This window comes from Artemia sp. Qi Xiang Cuo, chromosome 16 (assembly GCF_049724085.1).
Source record: "Artemia sp. Qi Xiang Cuo chromosome 16, ASM4972408v1, whole genome shotgun sequence".
NCBI lineage: Eukaryota > Metazoa > Arthropoda > Branchiopoda > Anostraca > Artemiidae > Artemia > Artemia sp. Qi Xiang Cuo.
Window position 1 is genome coordinate 15,805,300 of NC_142809.1, and position 16,591 is coordinate 15,821,890.

General features: G+C 35.8%; 1 protein-coding gene across 1 annotated transcript in view; it reads left to right on the forward strand.

The window, feature by feature from the left end:
- Fim (plastin-2 fimbrin) overlaps window positions 1-16,591 on the forward strand; it is a 132,386-nt gene that overhangs the window by 98,473 nt on the left and 17,322 nt on the right. The window contains exons 5-8 of the mRNA XM_089102669.1: window positions 1,004-1,158; window positions 4,958-5,063; window positions 9,888-10,104; window positions 14,799-14,937. Coding sequence (XP_088958795.1) covers window positions 1,004-1,158; window positions 4,958-5,063; window positions 9,888-10,104; window positions 14,799-14,937 — 617 coding nt within the window. The remainder of the gene's footprint in view (window positions 1-1,003; window positions 1,159-4,957; window positions 5,064-9,887; window positions 10,105-14,798; window positions 14,938-16,591) is intronic.

Genomic DNA, 16,591 nt, shown 5'->3' on the forward strand with positions numbered 1-16,591 from the left:
TATTTTGGAGTGTATTTTGTTAAGTTTATTGATTGAATAAATTAATCGATTGATTGATTGAGACCCCTCTAAGCATTGACTTATTACCAAAATGGCTGCAATGTCACTTTGTTGTCATTTTAAGTTTACTGCATGGAGACCTGCCGTGTGGCTATTGAAAATGTTTTAGTTCTTCAGTCCAACCTTTCAAAATTTTTATGATGTATGATCTTTATGATGTGAATTTATGGAATGTTATGGGATAATTGTGATATGAATTTAAAGGTGTGAGCTTTTTATGCAACTTGTCACCATCTCTAAGCATACTTTAAATATAATTGATGTGTACTGTGTTTTTTTTAATCCCTTCCTCAGAGATTAATTTCTGCGTAAATGCCTAAAGATCTTACTATTTTAATCAGCGTACTGGCGTTTGGGTATAATATACTTTAGAATCTAACGTATCTAAAGTAGCGTATTCAAGGGTGCATCCAGGATTTTTGTCCAGGGGAAGGGGCATTTTTTAGGGGGGGGGGGCTGACAAAAAGCTTCAAAAAACCACATCAAAATTTACTTATATGCATTTTGTTACGTTTTTGCAAGCCTGACAAAAATTTCGGGTGGGGGGGGGTTCAAAACTCTGTAACCCCCTCCCCGTTGATACGACCTTTGGCGTAATAAAGAATCTTAACGATTTCATACTAGTAATAATATCGTAACACACCAAAAGCGTTGATCGCAAGGTTTTCCCACTACAAAAAAAAAAGAAAAAAAAGGACAAATGTAAGCTATAAGGAGCTGGAGAGTGAAGCTGTTCATCGAGAAACTGTAAACCCGAGGGTCTACGAATTGTACAGCATTAAACCAATATCCGGTGGCAAACAAGAAGATCATGGTGATTTATTTTGATCCTTAGTAGCCTACAGTTGTTCGTTCTGATTGTTTTAGTTCTAGAATAAAATATTTTGGTTTTGTGTCTAAAATAAGGCTGAAATCAAAAGCATTCAGTGTTATTTATTTTTAGATCGGTCTCTTCAATCAAATCACATTAGAACATTGTCCTGGATTGATGAACTTGCTTGGTGATGGTGAAAAGATTGAAGAATTGATGAAACTCTCACCAGAAGCAATATTGCTTCGATGGGTCAACTACCATCTTGAAAGGGCCGGGACTAATAGGTAACCCAAAGAAAATAGAGCAGTCTGTAGCAGAAGGGCTTTATCATTTGAACTTGGGGTTTAATAGGAATTAAAAACTGCTAGACCCACTGACTGGTGTTGGCACGAAGAACAAGAAAAATTTCAAAACATGCTTCAGTTTCATTAATACATTTTGGATTTCAACTAACGGTCTGAGTTTTCTTTGATCCAGCCGGTAATTTCCTGCGAATAGACAGCTTCTAGTCCTCCAAACTCTTGTTCTGTATTATTGAATATTTAGCACTAGGCTAATATCCAGGATATAGCCTAGTTAAAAAAAATCACCCTCAGAAAGTTTAAAAAAAATACATGTATTGCTAATGTATTTATTTTGTATTGCTAATCTCATGGATTTGATGGGTAATACTAGATGCCATTATTTTTTTTCTGTGATGTGCGCTTGATTTCCTCTCCTGATAGTTTCTCTTAATTTTTAGGTTGATATTAAACTTTTTGACCCTTGGACCCCTCTTAAGTCTACTCATACCTGGAAACCGCGATTTTCTAAGATTTTTCTTTTGGTTGTATCAAAGCTATGAAGTCTTTAGGGTTGTAACACATTTACGTCAGTGTTGCCGCACTCAGTCGTGAGAATAAATCGCCAAAGTTAATTAGTGAAATTTAAAGAATTTCCCGCGTAAAAACTCAAACACGAGCAATTTGTTTATTCTCAAAGACAACTAAACCTTTGAAGCAATGTTACTCTCTCTTAAACTGTTTAGCTTATTAGCAATTTGTCTTTGAGCTTTTGTTTATTCTCAGTTAGTTTATTAGCAATTTGTTTATTCTCAAAGACAACTAAACCTTTGAAGCAATGCTACTCTCTCATAAGCTGTTTAGTTTAACAAACTTAGGGGTTTTTAGTTTATTGTTATGTTGATTTTGGTGCCCACTACTGCCAGAAACTGCATATGGAGGTAATTCTAATAAAAAATTGAATTTCGGATTTATTCTAATTTTTTAAGATATATTTGGTTGTATAAGTTCCCATTTAACTAATTCAAACAAACACATTTCATTTTCACTGATCTTGATATTTAAACCTTTTCTCCAAATTCTCACATTTCTCAATATAAACTTGAGTCTCTTTCTGTTGAAAAGTGTTAATTTTTCAAAAACAAAGGTAATGATCATATAAAGCTGCTTTGTGTGAATCTTGTTTAGGACAATCTCATGAAATGGGGGGAAGGCTTTTTAGGCCTAAGAAAAACTGATTTTTGTGTAAATTAGACGATAAATAATGTATCAGTTAGTGGTGTTGCTATAATTTGTTGTTGTCCCTAGATGATCAAGGCAGTAGTAGTCTGGTGACAAAAAGGGGATTACCTATACTACTACTGCTGATCCCTCATTGGAGCACTAAATCGCCTGTTGTCAATGCTACTGCTCCGCTATCCCAATCTGTTTTCTCCCTTTACCTTTTATTCCCTTTTATGAAGCTCCTATTTCCTTTAAATCCTTTCTTATGACCTCTTTCCAGTCCATTTGAAGAAGTCCTGCTTTTCGTTTGGCACCAGATGGATTAAGCTACATTTTGATTGACATCATTCACCCTGTCAGCAGTAACTTTTGGAGGAGGATCCTTTTTAGACAGTTGGCTATGATTGAACAGCATTTGAAAGTTTCGAAGGCTATGATTGGCTGTCCAATCAAAGCCGACCCTGCTGCTGGCAGGGTAAATGATGTCAGTCAAGACGAGACTTTACCAAAAACGTACGATTTTCGGCAACCAATCCTCCTTCATTCATCCTTTATTCGTCAAATTTGACCAAATCATCTTGACCGTTCTTTCATTCAAGTTCTGGAGATTCGGACCATTTTTATTGTATAGATTTGATAAACGGCCTTTCAAATGAGAATCTGAAGTATTGTTAGACAAATCCTCCGGAAATTATATGTTTGGATGCTGAAGGATTATGTATGCTAAACTATAACTAAACTATTAATAAAAATATATATATATTACTTAATATTGAACAAAAATTCTAGTCGTCCATTTTTCCGTTTTTTTAGGGTGTTAGTGAGTTTTTTGTTTTCGCTTCAGTTTTTAGGTTCAAAAGAAGATTTGTTAATTTTTTCCCTGAGAAATTGTCTACAGATAGTTTTAAGTACCCGTTTGACTGACCTTATGTCGAACAACAAGCTCTGCGAAAAATATTGTTCTATCCCACTCTCTGGGGCTATATAGTGAAAGAAAGGCTGGGATGGGCAAGACATTTTCTACGGATGGAGGATAGCAGATTGCTAAAGACTGTTTTTGTGGCCTTCCCTCTGGGGCTGAACGAAAAGCATGTCGTTTTTGAATGAGGGGGGTCGTAAGGAAGGATTTAAAGGTGAAGAAGCTTTGGTTAGGTCGCTGCTGTGATGGCCTTAGGTTGCTTGATGCTGCAGTGAGCTGTAGCACCATTTTAATCAAATAAAATGAAGCAAGGAAAGTTCAAACAAAGGTGGAACTTCATTGCTGCTCTTGACATCACATATTCATGTGTCTGGTCAGTAGGTTCCTTATCTGGACGTATCTAAACACCTCATTAGCAACTTTTGAAAAAAAACAAACTAAGAGGCTATCCACCAGGCACGCGCATAGAAATGTATTTGTTGGGAAGTTCCTAGTTTCAAAGCACATAAAAAGGTGAATTATGCAAAACAAATTGGGGGAAGAATGGGAATTTTTTTTTTTTAATTTTTCTTATGGTAGTATGCCCCCGAAGGTTTCTCATTAACTCGAAATTTTTTGTAAATTTGCGACATATCTATACACGCTCCCTGATCCCCCCCCCCTTATATTTCGAAAAATACCTTTTTTTTGGTTGGCTATTGTCAGTGAAAAATACCTGCTTTTGGTATTCTCATTAAAAAATATCCTTTTTTGAAATTTTCTTTGAAAAGATTCGAAGAAAAATTAAATCCCCCCCCCTCCCCTTGATCTTGAAAAATACATTTTGCCTTTGCCCCTAATGCTTCGTGAAATTTATTTATATATATATATATATATATATATATATATATATATATATATATATATATATATATATATATATATATATATATATATATACGTATATATATATATATATATATATATATATATATATATATATATATATATATATATATATATATATATATATATATATATATATATATATATATATATATATAGTTCGAGTTCATGTTATTTTTTGGTTTACTGGAGTTCTTTAACATTTCTTTCTTCGTTTTCCTGATATTTATATTCTATTTTATCCTAATGTGTCTTGACCATTGGCCCTAAAAGGCTTAGGAAGGGAGGGGTCTTAGTACTTCCGCCCTTATTTTTGGCGATTTCTGGTTTGAACAGGAACATATTCAATTTGCAGAGGAAAAGGGAATGGATCTTGTTTTAGTAGTTTCTCCGAGAAAGCTTAGAAAGGAAACAGCATATGCTTCAACAAATAAATTATGCTGCTCAGTTTAATTCACATCATACATATATCTAAACTTAATTTATTAATATGCACTAGGCGTGGTTTTAATTTACCACGAGTGTAGAGGTCAAACTCATTTGAGCTTAATCGTTTTTCTAGAATTCTATTCTATTTAGAGTTTGCCATAAAAATGAAAAAGGGCAGTTAATTTGCTACAGACATGTGTCACTTATCAAAGGATAGATCTTTCGGTAATTATTAAATATCAATTCTTGTAGGAATGGTGCCTACTTTTGTAAATTTGCAGGCGTGCAGTTATTACCCATTAGGATGTAACAAACAGCGCATTTCAAAGTGCCTTTCTTTTACAGACGTTGCAATAACTTCACATCTGATATAACGGACTCTGAAATTTATTCATACTTGCTGAAGGAGATTTCCCCACCTGATGCTGGAGTAAACACGGAGGCCTTAAGGGTAAAAACTGCTTTTTTACTTTTTTAAACAGCTTAGAGAGATAGAGAGAAAGATAGAGAGATAGAGAGATAGAGAGAGAATAGAGAGATAGATAGAGAGAGAGAGAGAGAGAGAGAGAGAGAGAGTTAACAAATAAAATAGGAATGTTGGGTTATCCTGTAGTGCGCAGTGGGTTTGATTTCAGGTTGTTAATACGGCATGCGGACTTTGAACTCAGCTGTAGCAACTCAGCTGTCGAACTCAGCTGATTTGGGTAATACTAGTATTAAAATTATTTCATTGTTTTGTTCTTTGCAGACTGAGACTGATCTTCTTTCATTGATTTTACTTCATATGTTTTCATCAGCCTATTTACCCTGATAAAAAAAAAATTGAGTCTATAAAATCGTGGTACTTCACACCACCATGATACCGACTCAAATTTTTATCCAACTGGCTGAAGCATCGGCGACGGGAGCTTCCCCCCTTCCCCCGTATGGGATGCCTCAGCCGGAAACCGTAGTACGTAATACCAGTTCACCCCTTGCCATCGAGAATGCGTCAACAGAAGGTTTCTCGTCTGAAGTACTTTTTTTTTACAACAAGGAGTTAAACTCTAAGTCAGAATCAAGCAAATTAAAATTGATAGAGCTCCTTATTGTAAATAAGCAAGCAATAGTTTAAGTAAAGAAAGTTTTCAAAAAGTCATCAAGCCCTGTTCACAAAAGTCATTAAGCCCTGTTCACAAAAGTCATCAAGCCCTGTTCACAAAAGTCGTCAAGCCCTGTTGACAAAATTCATCAAGCCCTGTTCACAAAAGTCATTAAGTCATGTTCACAAAAGTCATCAAGCCCTGTTCACAAAATTCATCAAGCCCTGTTCACAAAAGTCATCAAGCCCTGTTCACAAAAGTCATCAAGCCCTGTTCACAAAAGTCGTCAAGCCCTGTTCACAAAAGTCATCAAGCCCTGTTCACAAAACTCGTCAAGCCCTGTTCACAAAATTCATCAAACCCTGTTCACAAAAGTCATCAAGTCCTGTTCACAAAAGTCATCAAGCCCTGTTCACAAAATTCATCAAACCCTGTTCACAAAAGTCATCAAGCCCTGTTCACAAAAGTCATCAATCCCTGTTCACAAAAGTCGTCAAGCCCTCTTCACAAAATTCATCAAGCCCTGTTCACAAAAGTCATCAAATCCTGTTCACAAAAGTCATCAAGCCCTGTTCACAAAATTCATCAAGCCCTGTTTACAAAAGTCATCAAGCCCTGTTCACAAGAGTCATCAAGCCCTGTTCACAAGTCATCAAGCCCTCTTCACAAAAGTCATCAAGCCCTCTTCATAAAAGTCATCAAGCCCTCTTCACAAAAGTCATCAAGCCCTGTTCACAAGTCATCAAGCCCTGTTAACAAAAGTCATCAAGACCTCTTCACAAAAGTCATCAAGCCCTGTTCACAAAATTCATCAAGTCCTGTTCACAAAAGTCATCAAGCCCTCTTCACAAAAGTCATCAAGCCCTCTTCACAAAAGTCATCAAGCCCTGTTCATAAAAGTCATCAAGCCCTCTTCACAAAAGTCATCAAGCCCTGTTCACAAAAGTCATCAAGCCCTGTTCACAAAAGTCATCAAGCCCTGTTCACAAAAGTCATCAAGCCCTGGTCAGAATAGTCATCAAGCCCTGTTAACAAAACTCATCAAGCCCTGTTCACAAGTCATCAAGCCCTGTTCACAAAAGTCATCAAGCCCTGTTCACAAAAGTCATCAAGCCCTGCTCACAAAATTCATCAAGCCCTGTTCACAAAATTCGTCAAGCCCTCTTCACAAAAGTCATCAAGACCTGTTCACAAAAATCTTCAAGCCCTGTTCACAAAAGTCATCAAACCCTGTTCACAAAAGTCATCAAGTCTTGTTCATAAAAGTCATCAAGCCCTGTTCACAAAATTCATCAAACCCTGTTCACAAAATTCATCAAGCCCTGTTCACAAAAGTCATCAAGCCCTGTTCATAAAAGTCATCAAGTCCTCTTCACAAAGGTAATCAAGCCCTGTTCACAAGTCATCAAGCCCTGTTCACAAAAGTCATCAAACCCTCTTCACAAAAGCCATCAAGCCCTGCTCACAAAAGTCATCAAGCCCTGTTCACAAAAGTCATCAAGCCCTGTTCACAAGTCATCAAGCCCTGTTCACAAAAGTCATCAAGCCCTGTTCACAAAATTCGTCAAGCCCTGTTCACAAAAGTCATCAAGCCCTGTTCATAAAAGTCATCAAGCCCTCTTTACAAAAGTCATCAAGCCTTGTTCACAAGTCATCAAGCCCTGTTCACAAAAGTCATCAAGCCCTCTTCACAAAAGTCATCAAGCCCTGCTCACAAAATTCATCAAGCCCTGTTCACAAAAGTCATCAAGCCCTGGTCACAATAGTCATCAAGCCCTGTTCACAAAAGTCATCAAGCCCTGTTCACAAAAGTCATCAAGCCCTGTTCATAAAAGTCATCAAGCCCTCTTCACAAAAGTCATCAAGCCCTGTTCACAAGTCATCAAGCCCTGTTCACAAAAGTCATCAAGCCCTCTTCACAAAAGTCAGCAAGCCCTGCTCACAGAATTCATCAAGCCCTGTTCACAAAAGTCATCAAGCCCTGTTCACAAAAGTCATCAAGCCCTCTTCACAAAAGTCATCAAGCCCTGTTCACAAAATTCATCAAGCCCTGTTCACAAAATTAATAAAGTTCTCTTCAAAAAATTCAACAAGCCCTCTTAACAAAATTCATCAATACTGGGTCACAAAAGTCATCAAGCCCTCTTCACAATAGTCATCTAGCCCTGTTCATATAAGTCATCACGTCCTCTTCACAATGGTCATCTAGCCCTGTTCACAAGTCTTCAAGCCCAGTTCACAATAGTCATCAAAACCAGTTCACAAAAGTCAGCAAGCCCTGCTCACATAAGTCATCAACCCCTGATCACAAAATTCATCAAGCCCACTTCACAAAATTCATCAAGCCATCTTCTCAAAAGTCATCAAGCCCTGATCACAAAATTCATCAAGCCCTGTTCACAAAAGACATCAAGACCTGTTCACAAAAGTCATCAAGCCCTGCTCACAAAATTCATCAAGCCCTGTTCACAAAAGTCATCAAGCCCTGTTCACAAGAGTCATCAAGCCCTGTTCACAAAAGTCATCAAGCCCTGTTCACAAAAGTCATCAAGCCCTGTTCATAAAAGTCATCAAGCCCTCTTCACAAAAGTCATCAAGCCCTGCTCACAGAATTCATCAAGCCCTGTTCACAAAAGTCATCAAGCCCTGTTCATAATAGTCATCAAGCCCTGTTCTCAAAAGTCATCAAGCCCTGGTCACACAAGTCATCAACCCCTCTTCACAAAAGTCATCAAGCCCTGTTCACAAAAGTCATCAAGCCCTGTTCACAAAAGTCATCAAGCCCTGTTCACAAAAGTCATCAAGCCCTGTTCATAAAAGTCATCAAGCCCTCTTCACAAAAGTCATCAAGCCCTGTTCACAAGTCATCAAGCCCTGTTCACACTAGTCATCAAGCCCTCTTCACAAAAGTCATCAAGCCCTGCTCACAGAATTCATCAAGCCCTGTTCACAAAAGTCATCAAGCCCTGTTCACAAAAGTCATCAAGCCCTGTTCTCAAAAGTCATCAAGCCCTGGTCACAAAATTCATCAAGCCCTGTTCACAAAAGTCATCAAGCCCTGTTCACAAAAGTCATCAAGCCCTGTTCACAAAAGTCATCAAGCCTTGTTCACAAAAGTCATCAAGCCCTGTTCACGAAAATGTATTTGTTGTCGTCCACTTGGTGCACATCAGAAGGTTTTGCCGTCTGAAGTATATTTCCTTGTATGGACTACGTGACTTTTCAGCTACGAATGGATAACCGTGCGGCGTTACTTTCTCCGCAACTCAGTTTATAGTTTTTGGTACTTTTAAGTAGATTGGCCATCTCGGAATTTTTAATCGATAGTAACCTCCATGGGGTCCTCCATGGGACTTAATCGTAGTTTGGTGTCACAAAAGGGCAAAAAACATTGTTTTCCCAAGGCCCAATCTTTATGGTAATGTTAAAGGGGTCTGGAACTTTTAATTTCCTTTCGAATGAGCCCTCTCGCGATCTTCCCTGGACCATCGGTTCGATACGATCATCCCTGGGGAAAAAAAAGTAAAAAAAAACAACAAATAAACCCGCATCCTTGATCTTTCTTCTGGAAAAAAACAACAACAAGATTCTACCTTTTTGTAGATAGGATCTTGAAACCTCCACATCAGGGCTCTCTAGTGTGAAGAATCTAATGGCAGGATTATGATTAATATCACTTGTCTTTTTAAGGTTGTTTTCCCCATTTTTCAAAATCAGGCAAATCTCGTCAGGATAATAGAATTTGATGTTTAACATTAAACTTAATGAACTTTATATATTTAGAATCAGCATAAAAAGCAAATTATTTTCATGCATTACTTATTATCAAAACTCCTTACTTACAATTAGTTGCCACCAACAGTTTGATTCTACGCCATGCATTATACATGTATTTTGAAATACCGGTATAATACTCCAGAATACCTTCTTTTCTTCATTTGTTTTAATCGTGGGAGGATCAAGGTGTGATTAAACATATATTACCCTGTTGAACACCTAAGAATAATTTAGCGAACAATTTTTGGTTGTAATGACGAAGTATTAAAACTTTAGATACTGCCTCTAGGTGTAACAGCGACGATATAACATATTGATGATAACATATTTAATCATCCTTATTAATTAGTATAATCAAGCAATATAATAATCATAATTTCAATCAATTATATTTTTTTTTTTTTTTTTTTTTAAAGGAGAAAGACTTGCTCGAGAGAGCTGAAGTGATGTTACAACAAGCAGAGAAATTGGGCTGTCGAAGCTTTGTCACACCTGAAGATGTTGTGAATGGAATTTATAAACTGAATTTGGCCTTTGTTGCGAACTTGTTTAACAATCATCCTGGTTTGCATAGGGACGAGGGAGAGGTCATTGAAGGACTGGAAAATATTGAAGAAACCAGGGAAGAAAAGAGTAAGGACAGAAAAATTATTTATATGATATATTGGTATCAATGGTGGTTCTGGCCTCTCTTAAGCCCGGGGCAAAATCTCAATTAGCACCCCTTCCCCCTCCTGTGTCCCAAAAATTTTAAGGTCAAATTTTAACAAAGTTTTCATTTAGCGACAAAAATTTTCATTTATTAAATTAATTAAATTTGGCCTACTTTTATTTCCAAGCAATGGTGATAAAGATGTGGTAAAAATGAAAGTTTTGGATTCAACTTGCTTATACTTACTGCCAACTGCGCCATCTATTTTGTCGGTACTTTCCCATTATGTGGACACCTCTAAAAAGTCAAGCTGCTTATAGTGAAACGGGTGAGACATATATTGACCTGGTACTAAAACAGTTGTTACAGTGGAATTGAGTTTAACGGGTGATCTAATATGAGTGTTAAAATTACAATTTGGGATTTGCCAAAGACAGAAAAAGAGGCAGTTGAACTTTTGCAGGATAAGGGTTTATTGCCCAACACAAAAAAGTGCAAAAATGGACACACCATGACTTTATGCTTGTATGGGAAGCACTTTACCCCCCCCCCCCCTAATGTGCAAATATATAGCCCAAATTTGTTTATAAACTATTATATATTCATCCTATTTTGTTTTATTTCATTAGGATTAACCAAACTTGACTTTTTAGAGGTGTCCGCATAATGGGAAAATATCACTTTATCTAGTAAAAATAAAATTTTAAAAATTACAAAATGATTAACCGTTAGATTTTTTATTTGAAATTGCACGCCCTTAAAAGTTATGCACCCGGGGCAAGTGCCCCTTCTGCCCCCCCCCCCCCCCACACTCCCCTTTGAAATTGCCTATGATTGGTATTGCAAGTGTAAATTAGGTATTTCTCGTTTTGAAATGCTAAGAAAAGAGAGAAATGAGCTCAATCAGTCATTGAAAGGGGAGCAATATTTGCTGCATTATGGGATCATCTTTAGTTGCATCCAGAATAAACATTAATCTGTCTATATGATTGGTCATTTCCCCATTGTACAGTCAAAGTTAGGTTGTTAAAAATCTTTACAAGAGAATAAAACTATTTTTGTTTTTGAGGGAGGATTAGCTAAGGATTGTCAGGATTACCTGACAGTGTAATCGTCACTGCTGGAAATTCCTCAGAAGTCCTCTAGCAAATTTGCCTAATCGCAAAGCCTTTTCCCTCGACAAACTCTTGAGGGAAATGTAGACAATAACGTTTCTTTGCGCAACGTAGGACTCGTTTTATGACGTTTTCGTTGTATGACGATTTGTTACTAGTTGCATTAGCAGCAGTAGTAATATTGGCTAAGGAAAATATAGTTAAAAGTATTGATGAAACCTTTTATAATCTAAGTCAAAGATAAATTCATATAGCTTAGCATTTTCGTGTAATCGCTGGAGTTCTGTATATTTATATCAAAATTTAAAGAAAACAGGTTATGATGTTTTCATTAAAACATAAGAAGCGTCGTTTTCGTGCTGAAAAGAACTCAGACAGAAAGAAACGCATACGAATTCTAAGTTAGATATGGTTTAAACTATTTCAAGTGGGAGGGGGTAAAGACTAAACGTTTATGGCAATTTTATGTTTAAGAAAATACTTCCATCCATCATTTTCTAGATTTAATCAGCGGTAAGGCTATTTTCATGATCTATAGCATCGTGGGATATAGTAGTGTTTTTATAGTAGGAACTTTATGAAAGGAGAAGATTGAAAATGGGCTAAACCTTTAATGATACAATGACCTTGGAAAGAAAATAAAAAAAGTATTTTTGTACAAGTAATACAAAAAAGCCCGAATATTTTGGCTTTGCATCCAAAAGCCTTTATCGATTGAAAAAAAAATGTGAAAAAATGAATAAAGCTATAAGAAAAGATAAGAATAAGAAAAAAGAGTAATTTAAAAAATTATCAAATAAATAAAAAGATGAGAAAATGCACAATGTAAAAAAAACTTTAAAAACGCATGACAGATTCGTTTATATGCCTTTTTGTTACGTTTTTATGAGTCAGACAAACATTTCGGGAGGGGGGGGGGGTTCAAACCCCCTAACCCCTCCCCCCCTGGATACGGTCCTGCCTGTAAGTAATGTTTGTAGTTCTAATTTAATCTGATGCTACCTGAGATTTAAAAAGCAGTTCATTTCGTAACTATGAGCAGAACTGTATGACATAGTCTACACTTAGCCTGAAGAGTCTACACTAAGTGGTAGCGCTCCGAACACTGAGAAACTTTCAAAATGTTTCTTAGCGTGTGCTTGTTTTAGAAATCCTTATTTTCCTAACTGTTGCTAATTACTCACGCCAGATATATATTACTGCTAATTTAATACATCCCTTGGTTTGAACCAACCTAATTTTTTGAGTTCAACCAATTTTCGGGGTCACAAATGTATTTATTGTATGCTTGATTAATTATGAATAAAATTATATCTTAGAGAAAAATACGCTAGAGAAATATGACACAGGAGAATACTATTAATCACACATTGTGGAAGGTTAGATAAGCGCGTGTAACGACTCAGGACTTGCCGTAGAATTTTTGACGAATTAGAATTTTCGGCGAATTTTTTACTGGGTATCCCAAAGGAAGAGGTAATATCGGTTGCACCGTTTTTGACAATCACTTGCCGGTTCTGAAACCATAAAGCAGATACATGCAATACCTATAATATATAGAACCTATCTTCTTCAAATCAGTTTGTTTATTGGAAAATTTATCTGCTATATGAAAACTCTTTATAGTAGAATCTCTAATTTGCACCCTGACAGGGACTATCCCTGCTAAATCCACAATGCGCTTTAATAGTTACCGTAATGATATTACTTGCAATATCACGACGAAAAAACCAATAATGGCTTGTGCCTAAACCATACAGATCTGACAGTGAATGTTAGCTTTAAATCAAATAAACCATGTCGAACACCGTACATAGTTTAGTTCCTTACATTTAGTTATCTGTTTTTTCAATAGTTAATGACAAAACTGAACCTACATTTTTAAAATTGTTTTTTTTTTTGATTTGGTTTTGTTTGAAAAACCATTTTGGCTTGCAAAAAAAAAAAAAAGACGAGGTAAAAAATCAAAGGCATTCCCAACTTAAGATCTGCGAATCATTATTTTTCATAAAGTGTATAACGGAGTAGGATAGATGCTACCCAATATGCTATTCTTCTATCGATGCTTATGAACAATTGTAGACAAGTATGACGCTCGGGGAGGAAGGTCATTATTAATCCACTGGGGGTTGTGCATGTGCCCCCCATATTTCTTTGTCCACCCCCTTGATGTTGGAAAACATTTGTTGTTTATACCATTGGCGTATATATACCATTGACAGTGGTGCCAGATGGGGGAGGAGGGTTATCCCCCTTTATTATGAAAAAAATACATTTCGCTCCCCTTCCCCTTTTTTATTTTTGGGAATTGACGTCATTGCCTGGGATGGATAAAAACTAAAAAAAATCTTTTGTAGGCCATAATTTTTTCTTGCGTCGTTCGGGACTATTACATGGGGAAAGGCAATCTCCGCGTACCTCTACGTGGGAGCTTGCACGATATTCTTGCAAGATAGGAAAGAAAGAGTAAGGAGAGAAAAATCTTATTGACTGGTTTATGTTGACCATTTCATTTCGACTTTCGTTTCATTTCAGATTTCATCCCATGCATTTCATTCAGATTAAAAGGTCAGTAAATGTCACATTGCCTTAAGAAGATAAATAGAAATGATCTAGAAATCAAAATTAGAGTACTTAGCCTACGACTTCTGGGCTACCCAATAAAGTAATTGTGGTTTCTACTACTAGACCTGATTAAGCGAATTATAAAGCCTATATTAGGACTCGAAAAGTCAATCAATCAATCTTGTTGGTGTTAGTCCAATTAATTATCGCATATGCTAGTCGTGACGTTAATTTTTCCTTCTTGCAACTCCAACCCCTCTTTGCTCTTACTAAGGAATTCAATTACTGTTTCACAGGCACTATAGACTATGTTATGTTGTGTTTTTTCTGATATAAACACAAACAAGGGAAGCTAAAAGGTATAAACACAAGTCCAGAAAACAGCTGTTTCATATTGTGTATCTCTCTTTCTTTATAACTTCTGACATGAGATTATATAACTTCTGATATGAGTGGTGTGTTTGGATTATTGACTAAGGAAGGATTCATTTGTAAGGTGTTTATGGGATATGTTTAAACACAAACACAAGTCGGAAAACTACTATTTGATATTGTTTATATTTGTTTGGTAGCTTTTGATAAGAGATTGTGTAACTTCTGATATGAGTGGTATGTTAGAATCATTGACTAAGGAAGGAGTCATCTCTAAGGCCCTTATAGGATATGTTTAAACACAAACACAAATCAGAAAAACTGCTGTATAATATTATCTATGTCCGTTTGGTAACTTCTAACTAGAGATGGCGTAACTTCTGATTATAGTGATGTAATTGAATCATTAAGTAAGGGAGGAGTTCGGTCTAAGGGTATTTATAGGAGGAACCAAGTTCCCGATAGTTACGTCAATATCCTTTGGTGATACATTTATATAATCGACTCAATCTGTTCGTACTGCTTTAATTTGTAAAATATATAAACATATTTTAATATATAATATAATAATAATGTAAAATATAAATATATATATATATAAATATAATTCTAATTTTTTTCAGCCTATAGAAATTGGATGAATTCAATGGGAGTTAGCCCACATGTCAACTGGCTTTACAGTGACCTTGCTGATGGACTAGTCATCTTTCAGTTATATGATATTATTCGACCTGGTATTGTTAACTGGCCGAGAGTGCATAAGTAAGTTAAATAAGTAGTTAGTAAGTAAGTTACGTGATTTAAAATTTTATTAAAAAAAGGACTTCTAAGTAATTATTTTTTTTTATATTTACGCAACATATACCTGATGTGAAGCATATAGTTACGTTTGACCCCCTGCCCCTCCTTTAAATCCTTTGTCTAAGCCAAGATATGCTTTGGTATAAGGTGCCTAAAGCCCCAAAAGAGTGTTTTTTCAATTTCATATTTCAAATCTACTACAAGACTCCATATTTTCACTTCAAATTTTCAGATCCCTATTCCAAATTTACGCATTGTATATTTGGTAGACAGCACATAGTAGATACTAATTTAAGGAGCACCAATTGAGGGGGTTGCATCCCCTCCCCCCGTCTTCCCTGGATTTTATTTTCCCCTACCTAAATCTGGAAAATACCCCTTTTGGTACGTCCATAAAAAAACGGAATTCGTCCCCCTCCCCCCAAAAAAAATTAGAAAACCCCTTTTGGAAAACACACTATACCTAAAAAGTTATCGTTAATAGTATGGTTTGAAATGTTGTTCTTTCTTTAAATTGTGCATTTCTCCCAATACTAATGGAAATAAATTAAGCGTTTTTAATCTTGGAAAAGTATTCCGAATCACTCTTAAATTTAAAATCTTCAGCAGATCTTATTGAGATTAGATTCACTTTGGGAAATAGGCACTATGGCACATATGGCAAAAAGTGTGACTAAATTGATTTCTAACAACGTTCATTTTGAATAAAATCCATTTAATTTCAGTTTTTAGGTATTTCTAAGCTCAATTTCACCATGGTCTATGATTTTTTTTTTAATGTGGCCAAATTGAAAATTATGGAATAGTCTAATTGTTAATATTGCATTGGAAGGCTTTCGCAGCCAATTATTTGTCCTTATTTTTATCTGGCTCTTATGCATCCTTTTCTCTTTTTTTTCCTTTTTTTCTTTAGGAAGTTATCGGTTTCGGTCGATATCGGTCGGCTCTAGCATTCTTATTTGGGGGGGGGGGGGGGAGCTCATATCAGAATAGTCAAGGGGCACGGGCTATATAGTAGTTTTTGTCTCCCAATTATTTGGGGGCAGGGGCAACTGTCCCCCGAAATGACACCCCTGTCTTTATATTGACAAATAAAGGCTTCATAGAAAAATGTCAAATCAGATGCACTTCTTGGAAATGAGCTGAATCTTCTTTGAAATCAATTTTTCTATTAAGACATTTTCTATTAACATTTTCATTTTCGATTTTTCTATTGTTTAGTAATAGTTACCATTCCTGAATGAGCTAGAAGTGACATTTCTGAATGGCATTTATTAGTATACAAGAAAGTTCGTATAATTAAACAAAACATAAGTAAAACAACTTAATAAGGCTCAATTTCGGTAAAAAATATGCCTTCAACTTTTCCTTGCATTGCCAGAGTACCCAGAGTACCCTTATATAGCTATAAACCTTATGCAAAATGTGTATATCAGATTTATAAGACAGCTTATGATTAATGGAGAATAATCATTCCATTATCTGCCTAAATTTCTATCATTTATGATTATTATATATATATATATATATATATATATATATATATATATATATATATATATACACATATATATGTCTATAACCTTATTACCTAATCTTTTTGATCTGAGCCCCT